The sequence below is a fragment of the Melospiza georgiana genome, chromosome 1 (assembly GCF_028018845.1).
Source record: "Melospiza georgiana isolate bMelGeo1 chromosome 1, bMelGeo1.pri, whole genome shotgun sequence".
Taxonomy (NCBI): Eukaryota; Metazoa; Chordata; class Aves; order Passeriformes; family Passerellidae; genus Melospiza; species Melospiza georgiana.
Window position 1 is genome coordinate 84,152,149 of NC_080430.1, and position 27,917 is coordinate 84,180,065.

The window sequence follows — 27,917 nt, forward strand, 5'->3', positions numbered from 1 at the left end:
ACAAGAACCTTGGTAAGAGATTTAGGAAGGAAAATGCCAACAGATGCAGAGCTTGACTGACAAAATCAAAGCTGCCAGAAGCACAAGCTCAGTCTAAAATGTTCCCTGGTTCTCCATACCATCACACACATACTCTTTCCATTAATAAAATGGAAACAAAGACTTAGGTTTGTTCATTTAATCTTTAGATTTAAGTGCAAAGAAAACATACATTTTTTTCCCCAAATTTTCAAATGAGATCCTTTTCCATGATTGTTACAGCATAGGAAAAATTACATTGAAACTACAATCTGAATATCCAGATTTTCTGGTGTGGCATATGCCATACACTTGGCCTACACAGAAGAGAATCGCCTCTTTGTTTTGAAAACGAGGTAGAAATTACAGCTGTCCAAATATTATTTTACACAGCAATGACAAGAACTGGAGTCATAATTTCGGTCTTCCATATTATCAGCTGTAACAAAGATTTCAGCAGCCTCACTAAAAACTTAAGATACAAATGCACAGGCTCAACAAAACAAAATAAAAAATATCCATACTGTTCGTCTACTAATTTGTTCAATCACTAAGACTTTATTTGTAAGCATTTCAGACTATGTACTAGCTCTGGGGAAGCTGATTTTCTTCAGCTTGTAGCAAATATGCCCTAAAAGCCTTAATTATGTGCAGCCTGAGGCCTTAACAAACTTGGTAATGACTTCTTGTAACACCCTTTGTGACAAAAATTCAAATTAAACCGTACACCATTTCCTATAGTGTGTGATTTAAATGCCTTGTCCAGACTTCTTTCATTCTAATGCTCTGAGGTGTGACATTAAATCAAACATTTGCTGCAGCATGACAATGATTTTACATTGTGACTCAGATTACACAGCCAAACACGTGTGTTCCATGACTAAGAGCTTCCATGGGTAGTATTGAACTTCAGAAAGACTGGAGTTAGCCACCTACCTTCTAAGAGGTGCCATTGCATACATAAATTTGCTGTAGTCATCCAGCATGGGCCCATGAGTGTGCAGAAGGATAACATTGTAGCCCACCAATGCAATCAACATTATTACCATTTTCAACTCATAATTTATCCTCAGGAAAACAGAACAGGAAATGAGCCCTAATATGCAGCTGTATATAAAATACTGGCAAAGAGAAATCAAATGGAAAATATTTAGAATTTGGCTCTTGAGTAAATCATGCATAATAAAATGCTCAGGCTACTTTAAAAAACAAACCATTGACTGACCACTGAAGTGTGCAATCTATCACAATCTGGGACACTATGGTTTATAGACAGCCAATAAAAATAAATTTATGCTCCCTAGGTTTCACCCTTTGACACTTTTGATTTACTCATCTACATTTGTGGGATACCACTGCTGGTGTTGAAATCTAATGTAAGAGTCTGTTGCCAGCAGAGTGACATAAGATTACTCCTGTTCCACTGTAAAATTTTCATTCCTGCTTCAGTCCCAGGATTACCCTGAATGTCTTGCTAGCATTTGGGTCAAGGTAAAAATGTCTAAAGGCCTGAAGCAATAATTTCATTGCCTATATTTGCAGCTGTTGTAAACTGATGCAGTACACAGTTATGAATCTCACAGATAGGCAATTTTATAAACAGACAGGATAGGAAAAATACAAAGCTATTAACAGGGCCTATGCATAATACAAATATAAAAAATCCTTCTCTCAAATCCTGTGCAGTAATATAAAAACACATTCAATTGCTAAAAAAAAAAAAAGCCTTTTCTTTCCTATGTGATATATATCAACAAAAATATGTATAGTTGAAGTTAAATTTCTGGAAAAATATTTTCTTCTAATATCTCCTGGCAATTGATTACAGCATCAGAATTAATGCTAAAACAGGAATCATCTCTAGAATCATTATCTTAGTCTTTAATATGCAACCCCTTTGCCAGAAATGCTTCCTGAAAATTACAGTCCTGCACCTTGCAAGGAAGTTTCTTTTCTGAAACTACAAAGCATTCTATTTCTAGTCATGCTATTTTCGGACTACTGTTGACTTGTTGATGGCAGCAATTTTGACAGAACCTGAATCACTGTATACTAATTTTGGAGGATCACTGAGAAGGATAATTTTCACAGCAGCCATCAGACAGAATGTATCTGCCATCTCAATCTTTGCTGCTACTGTAATTTGCTCAAAGATCTGGTTGAAATAAGAAATAGATAGAACTATTGTTCAGAATCATGAAAAAAAAAATAAAACCTCTCTGTTAGCTGCATTTCAGAGGAGGTCACCCTCCAAATTCATGGTTACATAAAAATAGCAGTATTCTTTTGTTAATCAGTATGGCATTCTAGTGTTGAAATCAGTTTTCCAAAAAGTAACAAGGAGAGGCAGTCTTGAACCCATAACTGAATACTGTTTGACAAAGACCCAGAAATTTTCAAGTGGAACAGTCTCTGACAGTGTTTCATACAAATACATAGAATACCTTGAAAATTTCAGACAAGGGTGGATGAATTAGAGAAGAGTGGCACAGCCACGCGTTTCAGAATGCAGACCTTGCACTGCAGTGCAGTGTTTCAGTTAGACACAAGCAGATGTGGAGAGCCTGGCAATCCACAGAGCAGTGAAGCCGAGCAGGTGCAGTGCCCTGCTCTGCTTAGGGCACCCCCAGCCCCAGGATGACCTCAGCCAGCTCAGCCAACCTGTCTCAACCCAGGAGCCTGCAGGCAGCTCCCACCTGCCACCAACAGGATGCCTTGGCTTTATCCAACACTGCAGCAGCAAGTTCTCGTGGAGGCCCTTTGGTCTGACAGCTGAAGCAGTGAATAGAAATGTTCCCTTTTAAGAAAATACTCCAACAGCTCAAAAGAGGAAAATCCTGGGTAACCTCTCCACAGACAGAATCTGCAGCTCATGCTGTATAAATCAAGATTCTCAGCATCTAAAGGGGCATAAGCCCATATATATTCTCTTTTTCTTGAGCTAGCTAACAAAGGTATTTTAACCAATGCCTTACAGAATCTGATTTTCTTACTGAGATCACAGGTCTGGTGTCTTGCACCATGGTAGTACACAATTAGGAACCAGCACAATGCATTTGGTCTCTTCTCTTAAAATATAAGATCTGCAGTTCTATAGGTATAAAGATCTTCACTGAAGTAAGAAGGAATTTGACTCCCATATGTCTATAGAGTAAATTTGTCAAATTATGTGAGGACAAAGTAATTTTGTAAAAAAATTTCCTAGTCAAATAAAATATATTCCAAAACTTCATCTTTTAGATGCCAGTATTATAACTTCTATTTATTTAACATGTGGAGGTGGCAGCACTAATACAGGACTGTATTTTGTCCCAGGAGCAGATATATATGTCAGCTTCTATCACACAGAACCTACAGAAGCATCATAGCAAAACTAAACTAAACTAAACATAAAAATGTTGCTACAATTTACTGAGGAATCTTTGCTAAGTCTTTTTAAAAAGTAAGCTAAACTAATCAAAAAAGTTTTTTAGGGGGGTAGAGAAGGAGGCAAATAAATTGCTTTGCTTCAAAATGAACTTAAATCAATTGGGGCTAAAGTAATTTCCAAAGCTCTTATGCACACATTTTAGATGACATAGTCAATAGATGTCAGGTTTACTATCATAAATCACATAAAGTTTATTGACATGAGCAAAGCTTAAAACTAACACACAGATTCAAAATAACAAATTTTTAATTTAAGGAAACAAACATTTGTCAGCCTAAGTATTCAATATCTTCTAGAGTGAAAAGAGAGAAATTTTAATCCCAGATTAAAGAAAAAAAATTAAAAGTGGTAACTCAAAAGGAATTTAAAACTTTTTCCAGCTAAAATGTTTGCAGTGTCTGGGGATGAAAACAATGCTTATTTGAGAGATGTTTTAAAGTTTTAAAATCTTTAGCTAACTTTAATTTTCATTTATTAATGTCAGAAGTGAAATTTTAACATAATTTTTTTATGCAAATCTATCAAAGTCAAATTTTCATAGATGAAAGAATTTGTTTTAATACTTTAAAAGCTATAAATCCTGAAATCAGAACACACCATTTTGGTAATTATTTCACCATAGAGACGAAATAAACTTCCTTTTCCTCCTGCTGCCACCAGCTTCTTCACCCAAACCCATATATTTTGACACAATATATGGCTTGACATTTTCAGCTGCAGGTCTTCTGTAATACTTTAAGGAATCACTGCTCTCTAGGACACAGGTCCCACTTTTTTGCAGCAGTGTCCTTCCCCCTCCTCTTGCATGGGCCATTGTGCTTTTGTTCACACTGAGACATCCCCTTCAGATCAGTTCAGGTCTCTTAAGCAGTTTATATAGTGGCACATGAGAGTTTTATTTCCACCCCTCTCACACCAGCTTTCCCAAAATATGCAATGACTGAAGTGTGACAATTTCACATTTGATGAAAATGGTGAATATTTTCAGGTCAGCCACCTGAAAATATTCCCACCATGGGAAACCTGCCTGCGGACTAACCTGGCTTTCACTGCACAGTCTGTTTTGCAGATCCTGTGTGTTATCTTGATATCTTGTAATGTGTTAGCATGGGTGAATTAAGATTCCTTGTTATTACACTGTTTCCTGCTTTTCTAATCTGACATTCATTAAAACCTCTATTTTCAGAAGTGCTAATCTCATTTAACTTCCCACTTACTTCAAATGCAGTTGCAGCTGATTAAAAAAAAAATAAATCAAGTTTTACTGCAATCTCAAAAATGGGTGGGTGTTTAACTTCAAGCAGATCTGATAACAGTCAATTTAGTGTAATTGTTGTAAACAAACAAAGAAATGTGAAATGAACTTACCGGTAGGAAAAAACAGTTATTTTGTATACACCACCGTGTCTGATTACTTGAATTAGGAAAACTTGCATTTGATGAATTAAGAACTGAGGGAAAAGCTATCACAGAATTATCCAGGAAAAACTAGAAAAAAAAATCAACATATAATCCATTAGCATGACAGCTGTTTAAGGTCAAAATAGAGAACAGACAAATGGGGAAGCAGAGAAAGCTTTACATGTAACCATTTAACTTTAGTATTTCACTACTTTTGTATTTTAATTTGAAATAGGAAAAGGAAGATGACATACCATGATTACTCGTTCCTACATTCTCAAACAAAAATAAGTGTGCTAACCTTCATCTGACACTTTCTACTTGAATAAAAGACAAAAGCTCTTTGTTGTATTACTTTCATATATCAGAAGCTCGCACACCCAAGAGACATTGAAGAAATAAACTCAATATTAATAATTCCTGGATTTACCTCAACGGAATGTCCTATTTAAACAAAGGAAGAATTACAGAAAGAATATGGAGCCATTACTGAAGTTGATACAATAACATCATAATGCTGACAATAATATTGGAACTGATGGAATTGAAACTGAAAAGTGGATCCAGTTATATCTTGGGGCATCAAATTCAGCCAGCAATCACACAGGAAACCAACATCATACAGACCTCCTTGATGCAGTGATCCAGTACTTTCTTAACAATTTAGATTTTGGTGACTACATTTATTCCAGTAGTTTGAATCTCAATATTTAAGCTGTTTCTACATTTAGTCACTATTCATGGCCAGTTTGCTTGTCTTTCTTCTTGCCATAATCTCATCCTTTAGTTTTCACATAGCTTCTTCCTCTCCCTTTAGTTTTCACATAGCTTCTTCCTCTCCCTAGTATTTAAAGTTCTAATATTTAGTGTAATCTCAGGCTTCATTGTGCTCATGAATCTATGTTTTTTCTTATTTCTTTCCTGAAAACAAGCTCTTCATTCCTCCAGTTAGTCTGGTAGTCACCCTCTGTACATATTTCTTTCAATTCAACATTCTGGGTGACCAAAACTGCCAACACACTTCCCAGATTTTATCAGTGAGTCATGCAATAGCACTAATACAAATTCTGCAGAAAATATATTCTCATGCATCCTAGAGTCACTAAATTTTTGGGGTTGGAAGGGACTTCTGGAGATCATCCAGTCCAACACCCTGCCATGACACAGTCAGCTAGATCAGGTTACACATAAACGTGTCCAGGTGGGTTTTGAATGACTCCAGACAGGGAGAGTCCACAACCTCCCTGGGCAGCCTTCTCCTCCCTCAATGTAAAGTTATTCTTCATGTTGAGGTGAAACTTGTTGTGTTTTAGTTTATGGCCATTGCTCCTCATCCTGTCGCTGGACACCACTGAAGAGAGCCTGGCACCATCCTCTTGACATCTGCCTTTGAGGTATTTATATGTATTGAATAAATTGAATATAAAAACTGTATTTATATATCCAGAACAATGCTCCTTTGCTCACAGCTACAAAACCTTAAAAGCTCACTGTACCTCATGCAGCTGGAGCTCAGGCAGCTTAACACATTCTGCACATGGACATCACCCCAGCTATTAACACCATGCTCAGCAAATGTGAAGTAGCCTTCCTTCATTGGGACTCACCTAGGAAAATGCAGTTCATACTTACCATGAGTTAAAAGCAGTCACATGGATGGTTATTGTGATTCAGCTGAGTTGACTTTAAACCCACCTAATTAATTAAAATCCTGAACTCATTGCCTATCCATGTGATGAGCTTCCAACATGTATCAGAATTTCTTGTCACTAATCTGTCAGACCAACTATAATCTTGACCTTTTTACTACTAAATTTCATCCTAGTTCTTTTTATTTTCTCAAATCCATACCTGACTTTTTCCTTTCTAAAATCCCAAGCCTTTCCTCACAAACACCGACTGTCACCCTAATTTATTAGTTTCATAGTCTCTCTTATACACTAAATATGAAAATCCACTCATGGTTGACCAGAGTAGAGCTCCAGAGGTCACCTCCCTGTCACACCCTGTTCCCTGCAGGTAGTCACTGAGTAACCCACCTCCAAATTCTTTCTCCATTTCTGTCTTTAAATACTGTTACAGAGGAAACCTGAACTGCTCAACTCACAGCAACTAAATGTGGGTCAAAATGGTTTATTGATTTACTAATGCTAGATCTGGTCAGTCATTCAGTCACAGTTCTGGACAGCCAGGTCTTGGAAACTTCCAAGGATGGAGACCCACAATCCCCCTTGGCAGCAGTCAGCGCTGTCCATGCACAGTGACTCCTTTTATCTTTCTAAAGACTATCCAACCTCCCATGTCACCACCTGTGCTGAGTGCCCTTTAATATGTTTTATAGCTCTGCAGAGAAGAGTCTGAAGCCATTCTCTCTCTTAACTCCCCTTCAAAAGAAGTCCAAGGTTGTGGATTTGCAAAGGTTATCAATACGCCACCTACTACCAACACCAAGCTGGCACTCACCTGTGTTTCTGCAGTTGCACTTCTGGGTTCCGTTGCTTTGCCAACACAACTGTGTATGTGAAATTGCATATAATTAACCTGCCATCAGTGAACTACAAAGTCAGGATGAGTGTGGAATCCTTTGAATCTTTTCTCCTTGGGGAAATACCCCACGCTGCTACAGACGAGGATCAGTACCAGAAATAGAACCGATAAACCATGAAAACAGACCCTACAAAATGTTAATGAACACCTACAGATTTTGAAACATCCTTCTATAACTGATCCCAAAGAGCTCTAATGACGTGCACATGAAGGGAGTTACATGCACATCTGCCTCTTCCCACAGGATGTGTGGGTGAAATGCACACACTCCCCTTCTGGCAATGCAGGTTCCCCTGCTGGCACACGCTGCTGAAAGGAGATGCAGGTACTCAATGTGCACCTGTGCAGCTCCCTGCAAGCTGTCTGTGAACATGCTGGAGAGAGAGCCCTGCAGGTTCCTGTGCAGGGACAAACCTGAGCAGTGGTCCCTGCTTGTCCCAGCCCATTTGTGTAGGCAGCTCACAGTATCCGACAGGCAGGCTGCTCTTGCTGGCTGAAGCAGAGGTGTGATGCCAGAGAGGTGACCTATTACAGTGTCAAAATAGTTTTTTGACAGTCATCTGTTTCCACTCACAGCTCTCTGTCTCCTGTCACACACTTCCACATTGCCCAGAGAGGCTGTGGAGTCTCCCTCACTGGAGATGTTCAAGAGCTGTCTGGACACAATCCTGTGCCATGTGCTCTAGGATGACCCTGCTTGAGCAGGGAGGTTGGACCAGATGATCACTGTCGTCCTTTCCAGCCTCATATATTCTGTGATTCTGTTTCTTTTATTCTTATTTTCACACTATTTCCTTCTCTACTTCAGGATTTTCTGAAATTTCTTGGTTACTTTTTATTATGCCAGTTGATGCTCACCTGCCTCTTTTGACTGGAACAACTTTGGACAAAAAATCCCCTTCAGACAGCTTTGAGGATTTACTCTCCCTCCCTGCCTCTAGCTATTTAATAACTTCTGTAACAAGGGCGTTTGCCAAGAGAACCACATCCCACTAACAGTGCATATACTTTTTCTGTGGACATGAAATATTTAGTTTCAGAATTCCACTTTTTGCATGTCCCCAGAGCAAAGATTATATAACATAAAGAACTCAAACACAATTATATTACAGAAAGACATATGGCATGCATATTTATATATGTAATTTACAATAAAGCATTTTAATTTGGGTTTTGAACCTCGCACAAAGCATTTCTGGCCTATAAATGTTACCTGCATACACAGAACACCGTATGAAATATGGTATATCTATGCATATATTAATAAATATTAAAAGGAGAACAAAAAGGATATGGAAGTGTTGTCACCTGCCATGAGCCAAACAACACTTACTTCTGAATGATGTGTTTGCACTTGTCTTTCTTGTCACTCATCAGTTACCTACATCTGCTATCATGCTTTGAAGATACATATTGTTCTTCAACATAGTATTTTTTGTAAGAGTAGGTTCAGTCCTACTAAGCAGTCACACCCACACAAATGACTCAAATGAAAGCAGTATTTTTTATGAATACCAATGTTTGCCAGGGAACGTCTGAGCATGCTACCATTACATTCTTATTTTAACTTCATATATTCTGACAGTGTTTTCTTTTCTTGTGTTCACATGACCTGCAATCCTCAGCTGTGAGTTTTCTGCCTCACATAATGAAAATACCTGCTTTCAATGGGAGCCATGTGGTGACAGAACCTCCCTCAAAACATGGGATAAGCAAATTAGTGCATCTCTTTTGTTGTCTGAAAACAACAACTACTGTATTCACTAGTTTAGATCTCATTAGAAAAGAAGCCATCTTTCCCACTGAGGTATGAAAGTACTTGGGTGTAGAATGCATATCACAGCTTCCTTTGAAAAATGACAGTTTGTCTGGCAGTTGAATCAGGACTTTTATTCCCAGATCTTCACAAGAATGCCCCAAGAATAGTGTGAAGAATGACAAATTTCAGTATCATTCCCCCTCTTCCTGAGCTCAAAAGGAGAGGTTTAAGGACAGCCTGGAATGCTAAGTTCTTACCAAGACTATTATGTATTTTTTTACCAAATATACCAAATAAAGGTGATGCTGAGATATTGATAAGTTGTAAAAGGATAATGAAAATCCAGAAGTACTGAAATGCATTTAGCAGAAATTTTAGAGCATTTTTCCTCTGAGTTGGTACAAGGCTTCTTAACATCAAAGTGCTCATGCATCTGTGTTATTTGGTGTCTTGTAGCATAAATGGACCAAATTAACGTTGCTCAATAATTTATTTCCTATGAAAGTTTGTGTGCCAAGTGAAAATGCATAACTGTCTTTGTGCAACCATGTATTCAATCCCTAGCCCCCTGAAGAGGCAATATGTAGTGGCAAGTCCCTGCCTTGTTCAAAGCTCCCACCAACAGGAAAGATGAGGAGCCTGCTGGCCCTTTACAGACTCAGACAGCATGATTTTTATATTTGACAGATATGGAGAAATGCTCATTTATAAAGGCAGTGACAGCATGACTCTACCTCTTCCCACACCTTTGAAAGAAATCAGAACTGCTGTAAACATGATTTCAGAGCAGTGTCTCACCTGCTAGTGCATCTCTGGTAATCCAGTGTACCTAGACTGATACTTATTTTTTTTAAGTTCCTTAAATCCTGGAATAGATTTGTGACTGGGCCCTGCAAGTACCACTTAAACAACATTTCTTCAGCTGTGCTTTCTCCTTCCAACTCCCTGGCCAGGTCAACCTCTAGACAGTGTCTATTTATTCTTCTCAAAAGACATGCATTAGGCACCATCCAAAACTGTCTTCAATGTGCCAGGCACTGTGGGTTGTATAATTAGAGTGTATGTGCCAAAGAGCTTAACAATTAAAAATACAAGTTCACCAACAGAGTCAGCTACACTAAAAGGAAGATCTGTTAAAGAAACCAACTTTCCACTATGAGAATGAAAGCAGGTTTGATTAATTATTTGTCATGATTTGAACACAGGATCATTCATGACTTAGAGGGGGCTAATACTTGTGTCATTTAAGGCAGTTTGGGCTCAGATGTACAACAACCAATGGAACAAAAATACTCAAACCTCTCTCAGTATTCACATTCCTAAACATGTGCTCTTTGAGAGGAAACAGTCCAGTTGTTGGCATTCACTGGATGTAAAGATAGGAAAGCAACTAATACCTAGAGAAGGGCCACAAAGATTATCAGTGGGCTGGAACACTTCTTTTTTGAAGATAGGCTGAGAGTTCTGGGGTTGTTCAGCCCAGAGAATTCTCCAGGGAGACCTTCCAGTACCTGAAGGGCCTAAGAAAGATTGGGGCAAACTTTGTAGCAGGGTCTGTTGTGACAGGACAAGGGGAAATGGTTTTAAACTCAAATAGGGTAGATTCAGACATAGGGAAACATATGATGAGGGTGGTAAGGCACTAGAACAGGTTTCTCAGGGAGGTGGTGGATGTCCTGTTCCTGGAAACACTCAAAGTCAGGTTAGAGAGGACTGAGCAATTGGATTCAGTTAAAGATGTCCCTGCACAGGGCGAGCGAGGGGGGGGGGAGTGAACTACACGACTTTTTAAGATTCTTTTGATTCTTTTCAACCCAAAATATTCAATGATTCTATGATCCTGAATGTTAAAGCTGACAGTTAGAGTAATTAAGACTTTGTGGGACAGTACAAGCCTGAGATCTTGTTGCTTGTGCCAAGAACCAGTCATGCATTTGATGCAGAAGTCACTGAAACCAAGAGCTGTCGCAGGACTCTTTTATCATGCACTGTTCCTTAAGATCTAATGAATCCCAGAGGATGATAAGGCACAATCATTTGATGTACTGCCTGCAGTCATTCATTCAGTTTTCAAGTAGTAACCCTTCACAATCATGCAGTCCTACTGTCTCTCTGGGCCTCCTGTATTGCTCCATGCAGGATTCTTTCTCCTGATCAGTTTAAAGCAGATCAGCTTGACAAAACCAGCTTTCCTCAGCAACTGATAGATGTCCTACTGTCTATCTAGCACCAGATCTAATGCTTATCCTCTCCCTTCAGCTCAGAACTATTTGATATTTATGTGACATTAGCTGATTTTTAACTTCCCTTTGCTGATCAGGACTACACACGTCTCAAACCTGAACAAGAGATTTAGACATGAGCTGAAACAGCTAATTCCAAATAAAATTGCACCCCCACTCTTCTCCAGTCTCCCTTGACCATGAAGACTGAGTTTTACTTGGCATTTTGCTCTTAATGATGAATTATTAGGTGTGGCATGGTTAGACACTCTTTATCTCCATTAAATCTTAATGGCTACATTTTGCCTTTTGCTACTGAAATGGCTCATGGAAGTAAATGCAGTTAACGGACTCTGCTATTAAGTACATGTTGCTTGGAGATATAATAATGATACTTCAGAGTCTCTCCCACAATTTGCTAATGCAAAATTCACAATCACATTTAAAGTCATTTTTGCAAGTCAAACTATTAAGGTTTAATTTCAAGGTGGGAATTGTACTTAAAATTACCATCTCATGAATATCATGGAACATGATTATTTGTAACTTTGTAACATTGCTTATAAGGCACTAAGACTTTAAAATACAGTCTATTAGGTATTACTGTAACATTCAGTCCACATAAAACTGGATATGAGCTAATAAAATTAAAACCTTTTTAAAAAAATTATGTACAGAACAACTCCTTTTTTTTTGCTAGAATGTCTTTTACTGCTTGAAGGCCAAGTTTGAAGTGGGCTGTAAGCACTAGTAGAACTTTAGTCTAAGCAAAAAACAGTTGCTGACTGTATCTCCTTTTACATTTTTTTACTCAATAAATAACCATATGCATGAATCCTAAATCAGTGTATAATTTAAACCCAAGTAGGTTCTTTATTTTCTTCTGATACATTGACAGAGTTTAAAAAAAGAAAATCTAAAAATCTAGCCTGATCTTCATTTACAAGTTACTAAATCTCTGAGGTTTTTGCTGTTGTATAACTTTTGCATGGCTAAAGGTTATAATTCAAAAAGAGTTTTCAGCTAATGGACAATCAACAGCTTTTCAGAATAATTGTTTCCATTGCTAACTGCTTTCACTGATGAAAAGTCAATTTATATTCAGTTTTATATTATTTTCAGCCACTGCTTCTTTGAGTTTCACCTCTCCCACCCTTACACACTAAATTCACTTAGGTGAATTTTAGAGTTTGGAAATAGAATTGGTTTTGTGTTTCTCTCCTCTCCTTCAAACAAAGCAGGAAAAATAAAGAACAGAAAACCAACATTAACAAGACTAGAAAAATTTAACAATAAAATGGAGAGAACATTCTACCAACTATTTCAAGTGTTCACATTTAAAAGCCCACATTACATCATTTGGACAAGTTTAGTACTTAGTGTAACAAATGATTGATTAAGGGTCCCCTGAAGTGTGGGAAAACAAAATAAAACAGTGTAGGCATTATCAATCTCTAAGTCCTTTATAAATCCTACGTAACAAAAGTACCGGCAACTCAAGCAAGCATTAGGGTTGCAATTTCAAAAGCACTGAACCTCACTCACTTGAAACATGAATGTTTATGCATTGATGTTGTGATGAAAACATTGCCTGAATAAATGTCAGAGTTCCCACTTTGCAGAACTGAACTGAACTGAACACTTTCACAGGTTTACAAACAGAATCCACCTTAGCCAACAGGGCAAAACAAAGGAAGACTTTTGATCCCATGTACTGCTCATCCCATTAGACAACAGACATTTCAGACTAAATGAGATCATTAAGATTCATGCTTTAGGCAAACTAATGACAGATTTACTCTATAATTGCTTACAGATTTACTCTATAATTTACTCTATAGTTGCAAAGGAATAATAAAATTACATAAATTTTCTCTGTTAGGAGAGAAAAGCACAGGTTGAAGTCACTTAAGCAAACATAAGCCCTAATGAATTTGTAGGTCAGTACTTTTGAAGTTTTGATGTAACTTTGATTTTTTTCTTATTTAAAAAAATCAAGCACGTGAAACCAACAATGTATACATTATGATAATTTTGGGGTCAGCAGAGAAGCATCACAAAACTGGAAAAGCTTGGTTTGTTTCACACAAAGTCTTCCACAAATGCTGTGAGGAGATACTTGATTGTCTCAGCAATGCTGCTTTTCTAAGCGATGAACAGATGACTAAGGGACTTGCACAATTCAAACCTGAGATTTAATTGTTTTCTGTTCATTATAAATAATACTTTTCTTTAACAAATTTAGCCAGGGTCTGAGCTCTTGTTGAGCATCCGGTTTGCAGAGGTCTCAATTACACAGTATGTTTTCTTTTGCTCTGCTTTATATTTCTGTCTCTGGCAATTACCACGCAGGTTCCTGGCATAGCAACAGGCCATAAATTTAACATCTAAACAAATACTGAATAACAACAACAACAACAACAACAACAAAAACAAATCTTAAATGGACAAAAAAAAAAAAGGAAAAAATACCCCTTTTTCCCTTACCATGTTGAATACAGCCATGGTTAATATTATAGCAGTGGTTGTCAACGTAAGAGTGATCCTTGGCCAAGGACGGTTTGCAATTATTCCAGATGATTTCAGGATCCACAACAATGAAGCTGATGCTTTCTTGCTACATTGCTAAGTGCAAACAGTTTGGAAAAGAGGAAAAAAAAGATCTTTAGTATATTTAATTAGAATAAACAAGGGTAGAATTAAGATATCTTAAGACTGAGGGCAGTAATAATCTTACAGCATTGCACAGAACTATTTAACTATTATAGTCTCTCGAGAATGACAGATCATGATTAAACATGAACACAAAGAAAAATTTATTTAAAATATCTGCCATATTATCACTTCCATTAAATAATTATAATTTGCAAATACCTTACTAAATATTCAATATATACTACTAATAATAGCAAAATACAGAGCTGACAGCAGTGTCATTACCTTTAACAGCATCAAAACCTTGAAAATGAACTGACCTGCCTTGACTGAATTGAAAGAGTCATGTTTAGTAGCCTCTAGAAACTTCAAAATGTAAATAATGACTCTGCAAAGTCTTTGACACAGAATAAAGGCTAGATGTATCCCTGGCAGCCCACAAAACAGGAAAGCTTTCAGGCTTTTCTTTCATCTTTTTGGAGTCTTATTTGATAATTATTTTAAATGGAAAATAACTCAGCAAAGCAAAACAACCTTCCCTAAAACTATCCAGAAGGCAAATAGGCATTTCATAAAAAACTGGATATAAAATTTGACAAAAAATATTTAGTGAATAGAAATTTTTTTTTGTATAATGAGAAAAATTAACAATAAAAAACTCTGACTCATTTAATCTGTTTCTAAGAAGACATTGCAAAGTCTCCATTCATACATGCATAGTGCCTAGAGGCACAAGCGGCTCACAAAGAATAAACAACGATTTGTGACACATCCAATAAACATTAATTTTCCCAAAACTTTAGCAATGAGGAGATAAGGTTTCCTAGAAGCATCTTGTGCCCTTTTCAAATGTCAAATTCAGTTTTATGCAAACTCCTGTAAAAAAGGCAAAGAAAATTTAAGGAACATGACAATCCCACAAAATTAATTGGTTTTTTCAACGTGTGTTTTCTATTTACTTAATATTATCTGAGATGGCTTTACACATTGTTTTCACCCTTGCCCCAGCCATCAGTAGATATACAAGCTCAGGAAGTCTCAAAAATGGGAATTCAAGCACGAAAAACTACCAAACATAGGACTTATTTTACAGCACTGATCTATTTGCTCAGGTTCAATAGCTATGGCACATCATGCTAAATTACACCACTACCCTACATGTGGGGTGTATTTTGCATGACAATCTTTATCATTCTGCACGTAAATACTTTGCTCCTAATTATACATTATTTGGACAAATCCACTGTATATGCAGACCTTTTTCACATATTGTTTCCATTTATGACAGGGAGTTTTGCATACTGAATTGGACAGATTCTGAATTCAGTTCCAGGAAGGTCAAAACAATCACTGGAATCTTAAGGACGGACAAAAAAAAGGGAAAATATCAGGCAGTTTATATAAACATATGTTTATATAAACATTACTCTTCTCCCTTACTAAAAACCCACCCGAAAACATAAACTCAAAGGATCTGCATTTCTGAACAAAAAATTCCTGCTCAAAAGCCTTTTTGACTCCCCAACCTTGTTCTTCAGTCCTAAGTACATAGGAAATTTCAAGATAATTTGAAACTACACATAGATTTTACAAAAAAATTTGTCATCCCTCCCACTTCAATATAGTAAAAAGCACAAAGTATTGATTGCTGCTGTTGCTGCAGAAGGGAGGTATCCTGATGGATGCAGGGAATGGATCTGAGTGAAAATGAATCATTCCGTTATCTGTCTAGTCTGCCTAAAACCCAATTAGTCAGGAAGCATGGATTTATGGCAAATTAAAACAGTCATGAAATCGTGCCCTAATTACTCTTTACCTTTATTATAGCTCACCTGGAGCTTTACTACAACTTAACCTACGTTGTTCTGTGATTTTCTTGGAAATTTAAAAGCAGCTGGATAAGTTTAAATTGCATTAGACACAGAAAACTAGACAAGTACACTGAAAAAGCACTAGGAATATAAAATAGCTAAGAAGTTTTATATATATATATATATATATATATATATATATATATATATATATATATATATATATATATATGAAGCTGTACACTGTGTTCTTTCTGAATTACATTACATTACAGACCATTCAAAGAAAGCCTTTACGATTAGAAATTCCAAGAAAGTAAGCGAATGATAGAAATAAATTATATGGTCTAAACAAAATAAATTGTATTATGAATTTTACAGGGTTTATACTACCTGATGAGAGGCTAATCAAATCAAACACAAATGGTGAGTATCAAAAGGGCAATGACAGTTGATGAGTAACATCATAAACAGAAGCCACTGAATTTGCTGCTTGTAAGATGATGGAAAGAGGTTGCTGCAGTAATGATTTTTGATGGGAAACCTACCAAGAACCTTCAATGAAAAATCTTCCTTTCCAGGATGCCCTGGAAAAAATCTTCCTTCCCAGGGTGATTCCTGCCTAAAAGGCTACCAGGCTAGCACAGGATAGTTAATTTTGCTAGTGGGCAGAAATTTGGAATTGTGTAAAACATGATGGTATATCTTAAAGGCATTGTGGGTATGTGGAAAACTTACATGGCATTTAGGGGATGGGACACAGGAGAGGAAAGAAAAGCATAAACGTGGATCAGATATGTACAAATATAGGTAGATGGTGACAAGAAGGAATGAAAGGAAATGGATGTAGGTGAACACTTTTCTAAATGAGTCTATTGCATATTGTTACTGAACTCTGTCTCTAACCATCCTCTGTGTAGGTGTAAGTGCAGTCCTTATTCTGAGCCTGCATGCGTGTGAATAGCAGCAAACTTCATGCTGGACTAGATGGCAAGGGGAACAGGATGGTGCCACTGGAGAGAGATCACAACTGAGGGTGTCAGGAGCTGAGCTGTCTCAGACCAGTCCCCGAGGAGACCCACAGGGTGTGTGGGGGAGTGTGTGTGCAAACACAAAGAAAATTCAAACAGAACTGGCTGGCAAGCAGGAGATCTGAATTTGGAAAGACCCAAGGGTTGAGCTAGTCACTTTGCAAAGGGGACAGAGCCTGGGTATGGATATTGTATTGACTAAAACTCCACATGCCAGACCCACGAGTGAAAGTGTGCCTGTGGATGATGGCAGTCAGCAAGTGTATGTCCCATCAGACCTGATTCTCCAGAAAGAAGGAACTAGACCGTCAGTGTAGATCATGTTTACATGGGTGCTGCACATTGTTACATGGGTGCTGCAGGAGAGCTGTTCTGTCCATGGATCTCTGTGATTGCTCCTCTGTGTATAGTGTATGCCCATTTTCCTATTGGGAACACGTGCCCAGCCTCACTACAGGTTGCATCTCAGACTTCAGTGGGAGTGGGACAGGAGGATCCCCTCCCTGAGATTGAATTCCATCAAATTTTGCTTCAGTGGGTTGGGAAGGAGCACTTCCCAGCTCCTGACCTCCACTAGGCTCAACAAGCTCTAGCAGCCCTTACTTTCAATTTCAAAACTTTAAAAATTATGTCTCAGTAAAAAATGTAAAACCATGTTGGAAAAAAAAGTGTTTTAGTGTTGTGTTTTAGTAGTGCTACACAATGTCAATTGAGTTTTCTTTACTCACATAAACAATTTTTGTTATCTTAATGGTTTGTGTTATCTTAATTCTGAGGATAAAACTAACTTTCACACAGAAAAAAAATCTCTGCTGAACTCCAGTATCTAAGTACAAGAATGTCAGCATCAATTGATGGTGACTTTTCAAACTTTTCTACTTTAACATCAGTGCTTCCAATTGTTAAATTTGAACTTTCTTTGTATCTGAAAGTAATAATTGAAAAAAATTATAGTATAGAATTGCTGAGACTACTTAGCAATGCCCATGCTGAGAACAGCATGTAATGCTGAGAACTCCCTTTGTTTTCAAAGTGTCTGGAAAACAGGTACAGGTTTATGTAGCTTCTGTATTAAAATGCCTTGCAATAATTCCAATTTTTCTTTGCTTACAAGATTTTTGAACAATATCATCTGACCTTGCTATTATATTTCAGCAAGGAGGAACTTATTGGGCTGAATCTCTACACTTCTTCAAATAATTTTTTTCTGATATCATTAAGGCAAAAAAAAAGGAACTTTATCAGTTAGAACAGGCCTGGAAAACAACAGAAATTTCAGGAAACAATATATCATTCAGACAGTGTGATTAATCAATAAGAGGGATTATTTCCATTGCTCTTCCTAAAATTACAAGACACTGATGGCTCTAGCCAGAAGAACAATGTGAGTTAGGTTAAGAGTGCAACTTTAAAAATTAAGTTCTAGGTAGTTTTTCCCACTTGTCAAACAGAAGCACAACAGAGTGATGTATTTCTTACTAATCTGTTTAATGCACAGCTCTGAGTTCTGGAGGGGGAAGACCCCTGTTTATTTGGCACACCTGCCCTTCCCACCTTATTTGTTAAGCCAGTGAGAGTCCTGAAAGGAAAACTTGTGACAAAACCCTAAAAATTTTTAAGCCATTGAGTAGATATTCCATGGAAAACATGAAAAAATACACTGTTGAATAATAATTCTCTGTGTGAATAACAGATTTGCGGAACTTCATTTCACTTTTGAGCAGTCCAGATCCAGTCCATGTGTAGTGCTACTGCAGCAGTTCAGTACTGCTGAAAATCTGGGAAATCCCTGGAAGCAGAACTGGAGGGGTGAGATTAATCATTAAAACCACTCTTAAAAGCAGATTTAGGCAGGTTTATTTTGCTGATTCCATCATACACTTTTATTGTGTTATGTCTCCTTTGCAATTTTCTGAATAAAATGGAGAATGAGATTAAAGAAAGAATCAGTTGTTGAAAGCATGCAAGGAGGATAAAACATCAGATCTCAGCAGCATTAGAGAGTATCACAATGTTTATTCTAAGTGGAGCTTGCAGAATATGGTTCAGTGTTTATCATTTTCTGACTAGAAATAATAGGTATTTGTAGTATGAAAGGTGACTAATGTATTACCTTTTCATCTGAACATGTTAAATCTGATATGACAGCACAGCATGATAATGAGTAATAACTTATTTTGAATATTCAGGACATTAAAAATGTATCCTGTGTTGTCTTTCCACACACAAAAACCTACTTCAGCATTTAATAAGATGAATGCTGTCTTTCTGAGTGGGATCAAGAAACTGGTGCGAGAACTAATTGTGACAGCTATGCTGTAGATGAAAGACAGTGTTTCAAGAGCTGTCACACTTCTCCTTCAGATGCCAGTTGAGGTTGGAACATCTTCACTGAAAACTTCTTATTTACAGAAAGCCAGTGAATCGGATTTTCTATAGTTCTATTGTTGTTCTTTTCATTTTGCATTCAAACACAACTCTATATTTTACCAATATCGATGCTTCAAAGAATGCAATCAAGAGAAACAAAATTCAGATTTTTTACATGCTTGTTTTCTCTCAGAGTTGAAGAAGACACCAAAGTTCAAACCCCAAGAACTTGCTGACAGAAATTACATTCACCTAAGCTTGGAGAAGGGGGATTTTGCTATACAGACACAAGCAGACACAAGCTTTTACTTTACATACTTATTAATGCTCCTAATGTTGACAAAAAGGACCAAAGTACTTCTAAAACAAGTACTGTAACACCAAACTTTTTAATTTCATGGTGGTATCTGTAAGTCTAAGCCAGGAATTTTGAATTATACAAAATGCATCCAGGTGAAAAGTCTACTCAACTTTTACCTCATGCAAGTGACTGGACAAAAACTAGAATCCTGAATAACGAAATAACAGCCAAAACTAAAGTCAGCATTACGTTTTTAATTCCACCATTCTTTGCAGTGTTAATTATCCTTTACAATAGGTCATGTTAAAATGGCCATATGGTTCACTTCAGCTGCGTCATTCACATCAGTATTCCAGGCTGACCTGGAACAGAGGCTGGACAGAGTTAAGAAGGAATAAAGTAGGTATTTATTAAAAGGCCTTCAAAGGATACACCTTGGGCAGTACAAGAGCCTGGCCATAGCTCTTCCCAAAATGGACCCGAGATGGATGCGAGATGGATGATCGGTTTATAAGTTTTGGTCCATTGACATACTGGGGTTAATTATCCAATTACAGCTTCAGGTTATGAAGTCCCATCTTCCCAATTTGCTCTCCTCAATTTGCCATTGTTTACACTTTTTGTGCCCCAAGCTGTGACTAAGTCCTTGGTTCTCAGGGTGGAAAAGGATTGTTTTGTCTAACTAAACTGTGGAGAGAATTTGGTAACAGGCTATATAAAGTTCAGAGTCACACACTACAGCAGTGCAGAATCTGAAAAATATAAAAACTTAAGGCATCATTTCCCCACCATAGAGGCTTGACAAAGCCTTTACCTTGTCAAGTCTCTATTCTAAATGTCTGTTAATAATAGGTAATTAATAATAGATAAATTTCTAACAACTGTGACTATCTAACAGTAAATACAAATATGCCTTTAGGCAGTCAGAGTTCAGTCCTGGCACTTCCTGTGCTGCTTTCCTCACTCAAGAAAACATACAATCACTGTGTTATCTGCTACTTTAAGATGTTCTCAGTCCCACCCATCAAGGTTTTAATTTTTCTCAGGAAATATTTAAGGGCCACTAGTTTTGAGAAGAATCAAACCTGAATGACATTTTAAGAACAATGCTCAGGGCACTGAATTAGAGGAAGGATTTCCAAATGCTGCATTCTACATTGGCCAACTCTTGACCTCCAAGTGAGATCGTACCATCCAAAATCTGTCTCACACAACAGGAGCTCTGATCTGAGCCTATATTCCAGTATTAGCACATCACAGGTATCAGCTCTCAGGTAATACATGTACAGACCACTAAAAACAATCTGGATGCTTTCTGCTTTCCTGCCTTTTTAATAATGATAGGAAAAATTGTTTTTACACTTGGGAAGCACAGTTGGGTATTTGAAATTAACTTACAATCTCATCATGGGCAAAAAACACTAAAGGGCAGCATTGTTAGATTTAAAGAATTATTAAAAGAGAATTTTTGGCAAATTAGACATAAAGAATGTGGCTTTCACCAAGTTAGGAAATTCTTCAGCTGGCTTCAATCATGTAACTAATGTTGTAAACATGTAACTCAAGAAGCTGAGTGAGGAGAAGGATTTTTTGTTAATGGCATCAGTACACTTAGAACAATTCCTGAAGTCTGAACATGGTACTTAACTAAGTGGTGATGGATTTGCTGTTGTAGTGCCTCTGCTAGAGACTCATCAGAATGACTTTTGGGATTGATGAGCCCTCCTTCATGGACCCTGTTGTAGGTGCCAAAGTGCCTCTTTAGGTTTTCCTTGCCTAAACATCCCTGTTTTAATCTTCATTTACAGGCAAAGCCTTACTATTGAAGAAATGAAAGGGCCTAGATCTTTCATCTATATCTGCATTAAAAGACACTTATTTCAAAGGTAAAATTCCAGACTGAAAATAATTTCCAAGTAGTGCTGGTGCTAACATTCCTCTCCTTACAGAGCTTTTAAATATCTTATGTGTACGCTTTAGTTATGACTCTACCTAAATACCAATGCCAATTACTTTAGAATGAAATACAAACCCCTGCAGAAAAAAGGGAAAGAACACTCTGTATGCAGTGATGTGGTGTAAATTATGTGCCCTCTTCTATCAGGAATAGGGCTCATGTACTGGCTGCCCTTTGTCAGAGACTTCAGTAACCTCAAATCAGACCATCTTTCTCGACTGTGAAGCCAGTTATTTTCTGCTGTCTATTCTCTTGGTAGTGTGTTCTTCTAATTCCATTATTCAATTTGGCATCTAAGAGAGACTATAAACATGTCCAAATGAGACGACATTAATTCTATCTTCTCTGTTAAGTAGTCAAGTTTGCAAGGTATAAATATATGCAAAAAAAAATTCATAATAATAAAATGTTACTGGCACAAAGACAATGTCACATCAATTAAGTGCAAGTATGTCCCAGGTAATGCAAACAGATTTTTGAGACAGTGCATAAAGAACAACGCATAAATAACATCTGCTTGAGATTAATACTTCTTTGGTCAGCTACCTCAGCTACTTCAAAGATCTTTCTGCTGCATGCTTAGTGTGGTTTTTTCCCACTGAATGCATTGCATTTTCCAAGGTATCATTTAGGTACCAGATGATTGCTTTCTTGCATTCACAGCGGGAGGTAAAACACATCTAACACTTACCAGGTCGGAGGCATTTCACATGCATTCTATGAACTCATCTGTACTTCAAGAAGATAAAGAGAAGAGACACAGAAAATAAATGAGCTAAAGGACAATCACTGTCCTCTATCCCTCTATCTGGGAAAGAAACTCTTCAAGGAAAAGTCAAAGAAAATATTCAAAATTAATTAAAAAGAAAGGCCTACATTTAAAATATGAAAAAATAAGATAAAAATTATCTTTATGACAAAAAATACTCGTACTCTTTAAGATTATGAGTATCTCTGAATACTGTGACTATCAAAAAAACCAAAACATATTAAAAAATTAATAGGCACAAAAAATAATTAGAATATAGATGGTGTAAATTCCTTTCAAGTTTCAGGATATATGCCATTTTAGCTAGGATTGAGCAAGGTTTAAAGCCTATGGGCAAATGACTGTTTCTGTGAGAACTGCCAGCTATCCCTGCCCTTGGCCTGTTTGCCCAATACCAGCAGGGGATGCCACAAAGACAGGCTCTGGAAGTCTGTAACCTCCTTATTTGTGCTGCTACGGTGCTGCATCATTTGATGGAAAGATTCCTATTCTTCTCTAATGGCTGAATTATCACTTCACCCCAGACTGAGCTGGGCCACACTGCAGTGCTGCTGAACAGCAGAATCAATTAATAAACTCAGAGTGAAACAGTGAGCATAAATCTATTCTTACAATATTGCAATTAAATTCGATAAAAGCTAGTAATTTTAGCATTACAGTCTGGATTGAGTTTTTTTGTTTTGCCAATGAAATGAAAATCAAACAGAGAAATTTGTTCAGTGTTGGTTTTTGGGGGACTTACTCTGTGGTGGTTACAGCCATTTGGAATAGGTGAAGACTGAGAATGCAAAGTGTCAAAAGTACTAAGACAAGCACATATAACACAGTGATATCCAAGTGTCCTAAACTGAACTTAGATTTTGCTGTCTCTACTGGCATTTCAGGTCCCACTCTAAATCTTGTAAGAATCCTGTAAACATTTGACTGCTACTGCAGTTCTGGAGCTCAGGTTGTTGGTGAGGCCTGACCCTGGCTGGGCTCCTTGGGAACACCAGACAGAGCAAGAGTAAGCCCAAAATGCTGGGCAGAGGGAGGAGGAGGAAACACAAAAAGAGAAACAGAAGAGGAAACCCCAAGGCTGGAGGAGCAGCCACTCCATGCTGGAGCAGATGACCATACTGCAGCTCATGGAAGACCTGTGCTGGAGCAGCTGATGTTCCTGAAGGAACTGCGGCCTATGGAGTCCTTAAAATTGAGTAGGGCGGAGTTGGAAAAGGAAGGAGCAGCAGAGAGGAATGTCTATTCACCAACCACTCTCCCCTACTTGTACTGGCTGACAGAAGGTAGAGGACTCTGGAGCAGAGGAGTGAAGGTAAATTTGGGAAAGGGAGGTGTAATGGTGTGGCTTTAATGTTTGGTTTTGTTTCTTACAACACCAATCTATCCTAATTGGCAATAAATGTCAGCAATTATCCCCAAGTTCAGTCTTCATTTTCTCTGAAAATAACTGGTCAGTGATCTCCCTGCCTTACCTCAAGCCATGAGCTTTCTTATTGTAATATCCTACCCCATCCTTCTGAGTGAGGCAGAGTGAGTGAGCAGCTGGCTGAGTGCCTGGTAGTTAACTCACCCCATTTCATCTCTCAGGATCAGACAGGCACAAAACATTCTCAGGTTTTTTGTTGCATTTTTAGCTGAGAGATATTTGGTGATTTTAAACTCTGTAATTGTGTGCAAGGGCACGTACACACAAGCAAGTCTACATTTACTACATGCTTTCTACAAGGGAATCCAAAATGTACTTCTTTAGAAAAAGAGGAGTGAAAAACCCCAAACAAACCCAAACCTATTCAGCCTTAGGATGATAAAGCCTGATTACTGTTAACAGTTGCACTGTTGTGTGAAAATTCAGATATCACTATTCGTTTCTTTGAAATTTTAGACTTTTTCTTTTAAAACAAAACCATTTACAGTGATGGGTCAGATAGTGCAATAAATATGCTACCAAAATATAACATAGGGTGTCGCTGTGGTTAAAGCTGCAAAACAATGCTTGGATTTTGACACAAAGGAAGAAATCTTAGGGAGAGAACAAGGGAAAGGCAAACCTATTGCTTGTTCTGTTAGCTGTTTCCCACCTTGTGGAGAAGACCTAGGTTCTTGTCACCTTAAGAACTACATCCATGCACACGAAAAAAGACAACACTGCATCAACTATGGTCATAACTTTCTAAAATCTTCTTAGCAGCATAGTTTCTGTATTAGAGCAGCTGAACTCACAATGACATGGACATAAATAACTCCTCTTCAAGTTGGTTATGTTAGAATATGACAACTGGCAAGTCATCAGAAATTAAATGATAGATCTCCATTTCTATTTACAGTGTTTACAATACTTATGTGATGTGGGCAAAAAGGCATTGAAAATAGGTGTAAGATATAACTCAAATGGCACAAATCTACAACTCTGACTTGGGATATTTCTTAGCCATCCCTTTAAATGCAGAAAAATGTATTTGTATTTCTCCTAAGTAATACTATGAATAAAAGCCTCAGGAGAATGTATTTGCCAGCACTTCTTGATTTCATTAGCACCTCTTTTTCCTACAGGAAAAGGCTGGCTTTTCCTTGAAAGATTTTTTTAAAATTTGCTTATTCAAGAGTAGTACTCTAACTTCATCATTTTACTCTCAGTTTACTGTCAATAACAAACAGAAGTCAAGTATTACATGAGAACTAATTTTTGCGGTTAAGTAATAGCAATACCTCTAAGATCTCACTCTAATGATTAAAAATATTTAAGAATATCGTTGCACTATATTTCAGATTAATTCCTGAGCAGTGGCAGCGTCCCTAACTTAATGGAAAGGTAACTGAAATGTATATTAATTATATTTTATTTTAAAAATGCCCTGGTTAATTACAAGCCTCATAAGAGAGACAAATTATAAAAACCTGCTTCCTCTGTTTTTTTTCTTTAACTACCTTGTCATACTGTTTTACTGCATACTGAAGTAATTGTCTTTTCCATGTGCTTTTTTATAAAGATCTTCCAGTTTTCTCTATGTGAACTTTTGCAAAGACAGAGAAGGAGAAGTGGGGATGCCATATGCAGATGGCATTCACTTTGTTACAAAGCCTGAAACTCCTTATCCTTATAAATGGAGTTCTATGTTGGATCTATTTGAGAACTGAAAGGAGAGACATGCTGAAAGGCAAAATGGTTTGCTCAAATAGTGAATTAAATTCTTAAATTTAGCTTAATATTACATACACACGTAGGTATTATAAAACACCTGGAGCACTCAGTGACAAAACTGGAAATTTACTAAAACATTTTTATATTTGAAATTAAATTGTTATGGTGAAATATTCTTTAAAGTCAGAAAATGGTCTTATACAATACTTAAACAAATACACAGTCCTGCAAATTAAAGCAATCATAAGATGAGTCACCTCCTGTAAGCACAATAGCAAAAAAAATTTTAAAAAGGCAATCTATCAAACAATAATGAAAACCTCTCAGATGATCCAGTTTCATATGAGAAAAAGAATATTAGTCTCAATACAGACAATTACTGCATTGGCATTTTCTGTTTTTCAGATAAATCAGGACATTTTACAGAAAACCAACATGGACAAAACAATGTCCACAGAAGCCTGAGCATGCAAATCTTTCTTCCTTTAACTGGTACTCTGCAAAGGCAGAGTGACTTGGCAGAATCTGAACATGTTATTTCAAAGAAACCATTAACTAATGCATTAGATTTCCTTGAATACCTACCAAAAGCTGTCCAGCAAAACAGATAAACAAAATGAAGGAAAGAAAGAGAAATGCAGCTCCAAATGAAATTCCAAGAATAGATGTTCTAGAAGAAAAGGAAAACAGGTATTAATTTCTTGGTTACACATTTGTAACTTGACATTTCTTTGTCTATAATACTGATGATATGTAAAAGTACTATGTGCAAGCTGCAACTTCCAAACACCAATACCATGGAAAACCAATTCAAACCCTCACCCTAATGGCAGGCATTTCCCCATTTTGGCATTTCTGTATTGCCATTTTCTCAATTCAGGAATGCTTGAATTAAATTACCTCTTACTTGCAAAGTTATTAACATGAGAAGCTAATAACTTCCACATGTATAACAACAGAGTACATTAGGAGAAGCAATGCCTTGTTTTGTTTTAACTTTAGGAAGCCTGCATTAAAGACGATCCTAGCTGCTTTAGTTTTTTGTCATTGATTTTATAATAATAATAGAGCCTAATAGAAATACAAAATAAACTTGCTGGTGGTGTACATTCACCCCTAAAAGGCAGAAAACTGCACAGGTCAGTGATGTTCATTTTCAGTGTCTTGCAGGAGAAGCTGTGATGCTGATTACCCTTACTCAGTGCTACCATTCATCCTTTTCTTGTGTGTTATAAATAGGAAGGTCTAGCCAAAGCAGCATCCCTGGATACTCAGTAAACAGGGATTCAGTAACAATCTGTGCACTCCTTCATTCATTCCTTCATTCATTTGTTCTGCAAATGTGGAAATCTCTCTATAGTAATACCACAGCAGAGCATAATTGCTCCACCAGGCACCATGTAAGAGCTTCTCAGCACATCTGCCTAGGGAAAGATCCAGTGGAACCTAATTATGTTTAAGGAATGCCAAGAGAAGACCAGAAGCTCTGTAACAGAGCTTGTTTAGGCATGGGGCCTAGATGCACTCATGAAGTCCCTCACCTGAGTACCTGCTTTCAGGTTTAACCCCAGATTTGACACTTTTACAGAATTAAAAAATATTTCTCAACTCCTTTGAGCCTCAGCAAACATCTTACCTTATCAGACATTATATGCCAGAAATATTAAGAAACATTTTGATCTGTTTTAAAAACAGTGTTATACAAAATATTTTGAGAAAAGAACAAAAAAGCATTAACATCACCAACCAATCCGATGTCATTAAAAGCATTTTTGGAGAGTAATTGATGAGCTTCCCTTCCAAACATTCAGAGAACTTGTTATATATTAAGTATTAATCATCAGATTTTGGCCTGCATCAGCACAGCTGATGAAAAACAAACGACTGGGAATTCATAACATATATTAATAATAATGAAATAATATTTCTTTTAAAAGTCATTTGAAGATCACTGTTGTTTATGAATACATGTTCTCCAAGATTTTCTCATTGAGACTGAGACAGTAAGCAGTACATCAGAGTATTAAAACTAGTATTCTACTCTCAGGAAATGAAAAATCTCATAAGCACCAGAAGAGATGAAAGAAAAGAGAAAAAAAAAAAAAACAACTAGGAAACTAAAAACAGAATCAGTTAGGAAAGAAACAGGTTTATTTTTTACATATGCATAAACACTTCCAATCTTATATGTCCTTAATTAACATTCAAAGAACCTTTCCTACATTTCAAAATATAACTATTCTTTCTTTGATATGAAGAATAGAAGAAATGGGCCTCCACATCTTAAAAAATGGCTCAACACAAGAATAGCCTTATCAGTCAAGTTTGGAGTGCATCTTTTTAGCAGAAGAAATGAAGATGTTTGAGAAACTGGAGAGCAAAGGAAATAAAATTAACATGGCATAAAGAGAGCTTATGCAAAGAGTACTTAATCTCCCGGGCAACAGGCAAGAACAAAAGGTCTTTGTAGCAGCTTCACATAATCAATGATGTTATTGAGGGAGTAC

General features: G+C 37.1%; 2 protein-coding genes across 2 annotated transcripts in view; one reads left to right on the top strand and one right to left on the bottom strand.

Moving 5' to 3' along the window:
- Positions 1 to 27,917, top strand: part of FASTKD3 (FAST kinase domains 3) — a 160,708-nt gene that overhangs the window by 45,857 nt on the left and 86,934 nt on the right. The gene's annotated exons all lie outside the window — the stretch shown is intronic.
- Positions 1 to 27,917, bottom strand: part of ADCY2 (adenylate cyclase 2) — a 203,165-nt gene that overhangs the window by 19,909 nt on the left and 155,339 nt on the right. The window contains exons 15-18 of the mRNA XM_058041991.1: positions 25,996 to 26,080; positions 13,865 to 14,002; positions 4,817 to 4,936; positions 955 to 1,139 (exon numbers count right to left, since the gene is read on the bottom strand). Of these exons, the coding sequence (XP_057897974.1) occupies positions 955 to 1,139; positions 4,817 to 4,936; positions 13,865 to 14,002; positions 25,996 to 26,080 (528 nt within the window). The remainder of the gene's footprint in view (positions 1 to 954; positions 1,140 to 4,816; positions 4,937 to 13,864; positions 14,003 to 25,995; positions 26,081 to 27,917) is intronic.